Here is a 9927-nt window from a genome sequence, read left to right on the forward strand (position 1 = left end):
TCTCGGTGAGACCGATTACACAAACTCGGTGAGACCGAGTTTGGTAATAAGCTAACCAGAGAGTTGGTCAGGCAAACTCGGTGGGACCGATTTGCTCTTTCGGTGAGACCGAAAAGTTACAAAAGGGAAACAAAGAGTTTACATTGCAATCTCGGTGGGACCGATTCGCTCTTTCGGTGAGACCGAAAAGTTACGAAAGGGAAACAGAGAGTTTGCAATCCCATTTCGGTGAGACCGAGATCCCTATCGGTAGAACCGAATTGCTAGGGTTTGGCAGTGGCTTATGACAAGTGAAACTCTGTGGCGCCGGATAGAAAGAATCGGTATGACCGAGTTTGGCTTAGGGTTTAGGTCATATGTGGAAGTGGGAAAGTAGCTGAGGATTTTGGAGCATATCATTAAGCACATGAAGCAAGAGGCTCATTAAGCAACACCTCATCCCTCCTTGATAGTATTGGCTTTTCCTATGGACTCAATGTGATCTTGGATCACTAAAATGTAAAATGAAGAGTCTTGAGCTTGAAGCTTTAGCCAATCCTTTGTCCTTAGCATCTTGAAGGAGTTCCCACAACCTTTAGTGCATGCCACTCCATTGTTGAACTTATCTGAAAGATACTAGATAGAAATGTTAGTCCAACAAGAGATATGTTGTCATCAATTATCAAAACCACCTAGGGAGCACTTGTGCTTTCAAGCGCCACCAAAGAGGTTGTACACTAATCGCCGCATTTTCTTCTTGATTCGATCGCACAGTGCTGCCGGCGCTCGGTCCTGAGCCGACACGGCGTGGCTCCATCCATGATGGCGTCGCCGGCCACTTCCTCCACGGCGTCGCTCCCTCGGCGGCGACGTCCACATCAGTAGGAGCTGCTGCTGCTTTAGCTCTCGCTCGCGCTGCTGCTCTACTCTTGCTCTCGGTCCCCTGCCTGGTCTGCTCTTGCTCTTGCTCTTGCTCGCGCTACTGCTCTCGCTCTTGCTCTTGCTTGCGATGCTGCTCTGATTTAGCTACACTTCAGTCGACTGAATCAACTTTTGGGTCAGTCGATTTTCAGGGGGTCGGGGGGCTCGACGGAGTTAAGGAAGAACTAGCCGCAACGGGGAGGGGGCTCGCCAGAGTTAAGGAAGAACTAGCCGCAGCGGGGAGGGGGGCTCGCCGGAGGGGTACCCCACTATCTATCTTAGGGTTCAGGGTGGGGGCGGTGGTGGGGCGGTGGTGTAGGGATCGCCGGAGAAAAAGCTCGGCACGGGGGGGGCCTACAGGGATGGGCGGTGGCGGACCGACTGTGGGGAGCGTTTTTGGGGTGGGCAGGGCGGCGCACCGTTGGCCGCTGGCGGCGGGGGGCTGCTGTTTGGCCGGTGGTGGCTGGCGGCTCAGGGGGGTGGAGGTTGAAGATGAACTGCAGACCCTTGATTTCGTATCCAACGGCTGCAAAATCGAATGACCAGAGATGAAAAAGTCAATCGAATGACTTGTAGCCTCACCTCTAGTGTGTTCAGTTTCGATAGTAAAATTTAGTTTTGACAGCAAAATTCAGTTTCGACAGTTAAGTTCAGTTTCACAATTAAATTCAGTTTCGATAGTTAAGTTCAGAGATGAGCGGCCGATGTATACATCTAGCAGTTTGTGGTTATGTATTTTATGTCATCTATTGGAGATGCTATTGGAATTGCACTTAGGTTAACATTGTCTCTCTTGTCCTGCTTCAGCCTCGGCGTTGTACAACTCACCGGAGCTGCTCCAACGAAGAAACCCTCCATCACAGCGGAGCAGTACCTCGGGCTCCATCTCCAAACGCCTAAGATCTTCTTCCCCTCCTCCGACAGCCAAGTGAACCAGAGCATCCTCACCGGCCAACCCAATCACGCTGAGATCGACATGACTTCGCCAAAGAGGTTGTACACTTCTTGTGGTTTGACTTAATCTCACCATGCTTCTTTGCATCCTGTGATCTTCCTATTCTTGTGAACCAAACACCCAGATTGGCAGAAATCATGTGTTTTTAAATTCTCTGTTTTGCACGTGCATTCCTATCCTATTCCTGTCTATTTCCTATCCCTGCATTGTTAGAATCCTCAAATTCAAACAAGCCCTTACACAATTACTTATGTTACATATATGTGTCAAAAAAACCTTGTGTGGTTTGTCCTGCTCCTGCGATGCTGTGTTCCACCCCAGCTCAGCTGCTCCAACGATGGAAGGGTTCACCACAACAGGGATCCGCTCTCCAGACTGTCTTTCGCCGCCTCAAATCTTCGTCCCCACCGCCGGCAGCCACGACAACTGCATTACCACCATCAACTGAGCTGATGACCTTGAGGACTACACGGGTCCGCAAGAGAGGTCGCACTCTTCCGTGTCTGCTTACGTTATGCATCGCTTAATATGATGACATGCTACTTTATCGTCGTGTTCACCTATTAGACTCTGACTCGGGTCCAAACTTATGCTGAAACTTGAGTTTTCAAATGATTGTGGGGTATATATTGGGGCAGCAATCAGTACTATCTGTCTACTATCTAGTTAATCTCGGGTATCTACTATGAGTTTCATGTTGGGTGAAAACAAACAATAAAGGAGCCATTATCTATATTTTTTTAACTAAAGCTATTATCTTCCTGCTATCATTGGTTTTGTGTCTATCCACAGTTTGCTACCTTCACTCTGGATTTGTGCATGCACTCCTTACATAATCTCACTATGTTTTATTCCTATGCATGTCAGTTATTGTACACAATGGAACTGAACATGTAGAGCAAAAGAGACGAGCCTTGCGTGGTAATGAAATTTCATGCAGGCGTTGTTCCATGGTGGGCGCAAAGGCAGCCCCCCTCCACCCATTTTGGATCGTAATCAAGAGGAAGATAACTGTTCTGAAGGGGATTCAGAAGCAGAAGACCACTCCTATTTACCCCATGAGGTCTTCGCTCTAACTTGGCATGCTAATGTTGGTAATATTATGCATATGGTGCCTTGCATTGCTTACTGTATACATCAAAGATGTCATCTGCTTAGTTTAGACATGTTTTGTGTTAGTGCCATCTGTTTAGTTTCTTTATCGTATATGTGAATCATGCAATGCCATCTTGTTTAGCCAGGCATCATATATGTGAATTTTGCAATGCCACCCTGGTTAGCCAGTCATCTTATATGTGAATTATATCATGACATCATTTTTTTATTACGTGTTAAATTTGTCAACAATTTTAGTACATTCAATTACTCTTCCTGTGCATCAGCCATTCGGCACAGTCATGGAAAAATCTGGAGTGGAAACAAGATCTTCAGAGCAGACAATGCTATCTGACGAAGCGCATATCTTGCTGGTTACAGATAGCTCCTAAGAGGAGGATTCAGAGACAGATGACCAGTCCTACCTCCCCTCTCCCCCCCCCCCCCGAGGTGCATGCTCTAACTTGACAGGGTTATGTTGCTCATATCGTGCGTATGGTATCTTGCATTGCTATATCATTTGCTTAGTTTAGACATGATTTGTGTGAATGCCACATGTTTAGTGTCTAATTACCATATATGTGAATTATGCAATGCCATCTTTTTGCAAGACATTATATATGTGAATTATGCAATGCTATCTTGTTGCAAGGCATTATATATGGGAATTATGCAATGCCATGCTGTTTAGCCAAGCATCATATATGTGAATTATATCATGTCGTCCTTTTTTCTATTTCTCATTGCTTTTGTCGACAATGTTTGTATATTCAACTGCTCTTCCTGTGCATCAGCCATTTGAATTGGGATGGAGAAATCTGGAGTGAAAACAAAGTCTTCAGAGCAGACAATGCTACCTGGTGAAGCAGATATGTTGCCGGTTACAGATAGCTCTTTAGAGGAGGATTCAGAGGCAGATGACCAGTCCTATTATCCCCCTGAGGTGTATGCTTAAACTTGGCAGGGTTATATTACTCATATCATGCATATGTTGTATTGCAATGCTTAGTTTTTACATCATATACACAATATTGAATGACATCTCCTTAGTTGACAATATATGCGTTTGCCCTCTGCTCACTTCCTTAGTATACAAATCATATATTTGAATTATATCATGCCATGATGTTTACATAGACAACATGTATCTGAATTATGGCATGCCAACCCATTTTCTAAAGACATAATATAGTTATATCATCTCATCTTGTTCACATAGTCATCATATTTTGAATTATGTCATTCTATCCGTGAATTATATCATGCCATCATGTTTCCATCGACGGCATGTTTGTGATTTATGGCATGCCAACCACTTTAATAGACAGATCATATAGTTATATCATGTCATCCTGTTTACATAGTCATCATATTTTAAAGTATATCATTCTATCCTGTTTAGTTAGCCATCATACATGAGAAATTGTGTCATGCTGTCCAGTTTAATTAGCCATCATATATTTGAAATTATTAGCAAAAATGTCCGTGCGTTGCAACGGGAGAAATAATTCTCATATGCCCCTAGTGATCCATCCATGTTGCCACTTCTCTTCGCCACCATCACTAATGGTGCTAGGCAACCCAGGGCGCATGCACAGAGGCTAGAGAGACTTGCCCCTGGCCTGACACTGCAGCAGGCGCCTTAGTCCCGTGCCTAGCAACGCCGAGACGATGCCTTTTGGGGAAGGAGCGGATTGATCCGGAAGAAGGGAGAGGGGGCTGGGTGGCATGTTTTTTAACGCGTAAATAAAGAAATAACAAAAGGTGAAAAATAACAGATATATACTATATATATCATTTTTCTACTATACCAAAACTAATATTCAAGCAACTTATCTGTATCAATGGTACTACTATTGTTAGAACTTAAAAGTTTAAAACATGTCTTTACAGTATAAAAGTTTCAACACTCACCTCGTTTACTGGGGAACAATTGCTGACACGTTGTGTTCTAGTTGCAAATTGATTACTGGAAAGTACCTAGAAGTCTAAAGAGGAGCAAGGCGTGGAAAGTATCCCTGAATGTCATCATATATAAGATCATAGCATTAATTAAGGACCATCTTAACATACAGGGAGTGAGTGTTGATCCGACTTGATTTGAGGGAGCCACGGCCCAAAACTCACATGAAGTCCCAAAAATGAAAAACAATGTGTTCCTGAAACATCACAGAATTCCAGCGACACAACATCCATACAATAAAAGTTCACCTCGATCTTTCAGGTAACAAGCTAGCTAGGTGATGGTAATAATTAATTCATACACAGACGCATTATATATCTGGATCTCCTAATACAGTTTGCTACATAGTTGCAAATAATTCAGTACATAGCAAGATAGGTACTCCGTACAAGCCTGCTGGAAAGTACCTAAAACTGGAAGAATAAAAGGAGCAAGGATGTACGCACATGTTCCCTAAGCAACGCCTCCACCTTACGGCTGGCAAAGAAGAATCCCTGGTCTTCTCAGTCTTTCACTTGCCGTCTCCTTCTTTCTCAAGCTCACACCTGCATCCATTTTATCTATCAATTTATAAAGAATGGAATGCCCGCTTTATACATCAATTTACAGACAATGGAAAGATGCTACCCGCAAGAACTCTTCCACAACATAGCCATAAGTTATGATCCCTATCTTTCTACAGGAGAAATCTGTTGGATATCTATTCACAAAGCAAGTATCCTCAGTTACCTGCAAAATAAGACCCCCTCCAGTAGGAAGTGAAACTGTGCAAGCAAAGACAATACTCTTACTTGTTCTTTAAAAATGACAGTATTTCAAGTGCTGCACCAGCTTCAAATTGATTAGAGAGTGATTGTGCAGCAGCACTTGTTCCAGCATGCTCATGACCATCGGCAATATCAAAGAACATGTATGGACCAAGACAACGGTGATCATGGAAAGGATCTGATTTCTCAGCCTTCTGAGCACCATCCAGCAGTTTGTTTTCATAGAAATGCAACGATGGGAATCTGCTAATGTAAGGATGCATTCGGTACTGCAGACAATACAAAATAATTGAGAAATTAGCATATGGCCTGCAGTTGATAGCTCTTCTTAGTTCTCACATACAAATTTAGTAATCCATTAAGAATGGCATACTCAAACAACACACGGGAACTATGTATGCGCAACTTGTTACTTGTAATCATGTTAATGAGGTTGCTATTGTTTTCACATAAAATTGCATAAGGTTTCTCATCATTGGAATCAGAACATTTTTAGGACATAAATGTAAAAAAGATATGGCACACCGAAAACTAAAATCCAAGAATTACAACATGGTTTGACATGCACTTTAAGAAGTAACATTACTAAGTAAGAGATAGCAGGTAGCTGCTTCGGGTCACCAACCTTCAAAAGAGACATTACTAAGTAAGAGATAGCACTGTAATGTTGCTTCAAGGTGTAGCTAAAAACTATTATTTAATCAGAAATGTTTTAAAAGAGAGCATGTTACCATTATGCACTTAGTTCCTTTTGACTTGAGTAGCTAAAGCGGAATCAAAGTTGCATGCTCAAGAGCCTAAATATGAGTAAACCAAAAGAAGCTTAGTGTTTAGCATATAATAAATATTAAATATAAAGCTAGCTTGATTTGAAAGAGGATAGTTTGTATTGAGAGTCCGAGACCCCACCTGTGCAGCTTAAATCAATAACAAAAACATCAAACAAAGCTTGCTCAGAGAAATTTCCATATTTCTTAGTTGTTCTTAGTTGAAGCAGTTTCCGAGCAAACTCCATAAATATCACCTCCACACCCACTAAGCGTTGTTACAACAATCTCTGCTTCTCCGAGAATGACTTCCTTACCTTGTGCTTAAGAGACTTGTTTTTATCAGCTATGTTCTTTTCACATGCATGAGCAGTGGCAAGTTCTGAAGAAATTGCCCTTTTCTGTGTATATAAAATATTGAGCTTTGCACCAATTGCTTCATCAGTAACTTCATCCATCTCATCTTCAACGGGCACAGAAGATCCAGTTTCTGTCCTATCACAGCTTGAGGTCACGCACCATAGTCATCTTGCTTGGTTCGTTATTGTTATCTGCTTCCCCATGTAAAAAGGGATGCATCCTTGTAAAACTGATAGAAATGGATGTGAGAATTGGTAAGCAACGATCACAGTTCAGATATGAAAATTAAGAGCAAGGAAATGTAAGAAAAATGTCAATTTTTAGAGCTCCATAACAACAAAATGATGGGAATTTACACACTCAACATGAGATTTTATAGTGCTTTAAAGCATTAAAAATGTAAATTCATTTAAGAAAAACAGTCTTGATTTCAATATGTTAAGAGAGAAAAGATTCAGTTACAATTATAAAAAGAGAAGGAAACAAATATAATGTACACTATAATAGAGAACGTTGCTGAACCACAAAACAAAAGGCTCACTCGTTTCCTGATATAATTTCCTCAATCCCGGCCACCTGGAACCTGTTAGCAGCCGACCTCTGCATATATGAGATTGCAAACTTGTCACTCACTATAGAAGTAACAACACAAGAAACAGTTGTATGAATGAAGCATTGCTAGCAGGACTTGCTTGATATGTTCATACAGACCTTCTTTAGGAGCACATTCAGCCATCCAACGTCGTTAAATCATTGTTAACTCTCTTTTGAACTGCAAAGCATTTCATTTATCCTTCCTTGGTCCTATCATTCATGAATCAAACTTACACAACTCTGCAATAATTATATGGCAATGATACTGCCCTAAGTGATTGTCCAGCGATCAGTTGCAGCTAGACAAGCGAGAAGCAGCGTCCACATGTGTGCCTGCTTCATCTTGGATTACATCAGCAGCTACAAACCACCTGATTGCTACACGACAAAGCAGCAAACAGAGGAAGCAGAGCATCTACAACAAGCAAATACAGAGCGCCAAAGCACCTACAGTAAAGCAAACACGCACCATTCCTGAATGCGAGCAGAGGCCAGCCGACGGCAACAACGTATGTATGCCATCCCCTGGTCGCACCACTTCGCTATCATTGTGATTGTTGTTGCCGACCATAGACGGGGGATGGAGACCGAGAGGACTCGAATCTGGGTGTGGAGGCATAGTGGGGAGGCTGCATGGGCGGGAGATGACGCATCGCCAGCGCCAGCATGCAACCGCTCACTTGGATTTTCTCTCGACAATCAACAATCAACAATGAAGTCAGCAACCAACATGAATCAAGTCCCTACTGGAGAATTCAGCAGCACATATAACAACTAACAGGAATTACTCAGCAATCAAGAACCATCAATCGATTTCAGCAGCACATGCAGATGCCTGACCCACATCCCTCCTGCTTCCAACACCATTGCGAGTGGTCGATCATGAAAAAAAGAGAAAAATTTGCATCAATGGAATAGAGTGGAAGGGCGCGGGGGGGGGGGGGGGGGGGGGGGGGGGGGTCGCACCACCGTGGCCGTGGATCCGCGGATCCCGCCTCCATGGTCGCTGCGAGGAGGTCGCGCTGGAACCCCACGGGCTTGGTCTGGATCCAGCTGCCGCGGGAGCGCCATGGCTTCCCTTCTCAATCTAGGTGGAAGAGAAAGGGAAGGAGGAGGAGGCAAGGGGAGGTCACCGGTGCAGAGATGATGGAGGCCGGAGGCGGACGGGGAGAGCGCGTGCCGGCGGGGGGCAGCGGATGACGCGGGCTGGCGGCGAGGTGGCGGCGTCGCCAGATGCAGCTGGGGTCGAGGGGTGGAACAAAGGAGTGCGGACTGAATTTCAAACAAAAAATAGGTTTTTTTTTTCTAAAAACACGAAGCGTTTCCCAGATTCACTTAAGAAGGGACTGCGGGTTTAATTTCCAAAAACTTCAGGGACTGTTTTGCAAAATCACTGATGACGAATGACCAGAAGCAATAGCTAGTCTATTAGTATGTAAAGATGTCCTGCTATTCTGTTTGGTTAGACAACATAAATGTAAATTATTTCATGCCCTGTTTTCTTTCCTACTATCCATTGCATCTGTCTATGTTACAATGTCTGTACATTCAATTACTTTTCTTGTTTATCAGTCATTTCAATTGGAAGGGGTGATGGCAGTATCTGTGGGAGTAAAACACGGTTTTCAGAAAAGATCGTGCTACCTGTCGATGGAGATAGAACCATGGTTGTACTTCCCAAGAACCAGCCCCACCACACATAACCCAGACTCACGCAGATTGTACCCCTACCCAGTTGGACAGAGAACCAACTACACCCCTTTTAACCCCAACCCCAGCAGATAGTAACCCAGTTCCTGTTGACACGGCACGGTCTCCACCACAGAGCACCCAAACACAAGCAGTTAGTAAGGCAACTGCAGTGCCCAAAGTACGAGGACCACTAGTCCGAACCCCAAGCCAACGCTTAAAGCAGAAGAAGAATTGTTTTAAGGTCAGGTTCCGTAGCTATGGTTCATACTACTTTGCTCTTGCATCACTGTATTTACTCATACCAACTAATTTCAAATTTGAAGGATGCAATTGAAACTTCAATGGTGCAACAGGTATGTTTTAAACCTGTTTCTTTAACGTGTTTGCTATTGTAACTTGCTCTATGTTTATTTCAGTTTCAATTGAATAAACAGTTATGTTCTCATGCCATGCACATTACAGGTGTTGTTATTGTTGTGTAGTTTCCTACACTTATATTTTTTCTATGCTGCTTTGTCTTAAATAGATATGATTCGAACTGTATATATCTTGATTTGGCAACATAAACTAGAATGATATAGACCATACAGTGACCATACTACATAGATATATGTTTGTTTCATGTTGTTATCATGTCCACCTTACTACTGAACTGGTTTACCAAAATGAGTTTCATATACTACATTGTAAACCTGTGATGTGTTTGTTTGTTTCTCCTTTAGAACGCGGATAAAATATTGAAGAAGAGTACCCCGTTATGCAATGGTAAAGGAAGTAATGCAGATCAGGTTCAAGATAGTGAGACATCCCTGTTGTTCTCCAAGAAAACTGATA

General features: G+C 43.0%; 1 protein-coding gene across 16 annotated transcripts; it reads right to left on the bottom strand.

The window, feature by feature from the left end:
- Positions 1-5092: 5092 nt before the first annotated feature.
- On the bottom strand, positions 5093-8684 carry LOC125552143 (putative helicase MAGATAMA 3). 16 transcript variants are annotated; one of them, XM_087518616.1, is made up of 9 exons: positions 8368-8684; positions 7519-8252; positions 7349-7407; positions 6765-7036; positions 6412-6477; positions 6267-6305; positions 5705-5949; positions 5541-5613; positions 5093-5457 (listed from the first exon to the last, which is right to left on the bottom strand). In XM_087518616.1, exons 5-9 carry the CDS (start codon positions 6412-6414, stop codon positions 5425-5427), a joined length of 393 nt encoding a protein of 130 aa, XP_087374742.1. In that variant the 5' UTR covers positions 6415-6477; positions 6765-7036; positions 7349-7407; positions 7519-8252; positions 8368-8684; the 3' UTR covers positions 5093-5424. The 16 variants fall into 16 exon arrangements, 12 of the variants coding, with proteins under 12 accessions (XP_087374742.1, XP_087374741.1, XP_048571582.1 ...); XM_087518615.1 differs by having other exon boundaries at positions 6590-7036; XM_048715625.2 differs by lacking the exons at positions 6267-6305; positions 6412-6477 and having other exon boundaries at positions 7519-7611; positions 7871-8252.
- Between the last annotated feature and the right edge of the window lie 1243 nt (positions 8685-9927).

Source organism: Triticum urartu, chromosome 4A (genome assembly GCF_056163025.1).
Source record: "Triticum urartu cultivar PI428250 chromosome 4A, HENAU_Tu73, whole genome shotgun sequence".
NCBI lineage: Eukaryota > Viridiplantae > Streptophyta > Magnoliopsida > Poales > Poaceae > Triticum > Triticum urartu.

What these genes read in the sequence shown, in the direction of transcription:
- LOC125552143 (XM_087518611.1), bottom strand. Translation starts at nt 6,905, where the DNA reads ATGGATGAAGTTACTGATGAAGCAATTGGTGCAAAGCTCAATATTTTA. An exon ending in ACAAGTCTCTTAAGCACAAG is followed by an intron (nt 5,950 to 6,764) that starts GTAAGGAAGTCA and finishes TATTGTCTGCAG; the next exon opens with TACCGAATGCATCCTTACAT. An exon ending in TTGTGGAAGAGTTCTTGCGG is followed by an intron (nt 5,458 to 5,540) that starts GTAGCATCTTTC and finishes AATGGATGCAGG; the next exon opens with TGTGAGCTTGAGAAAGAAGG.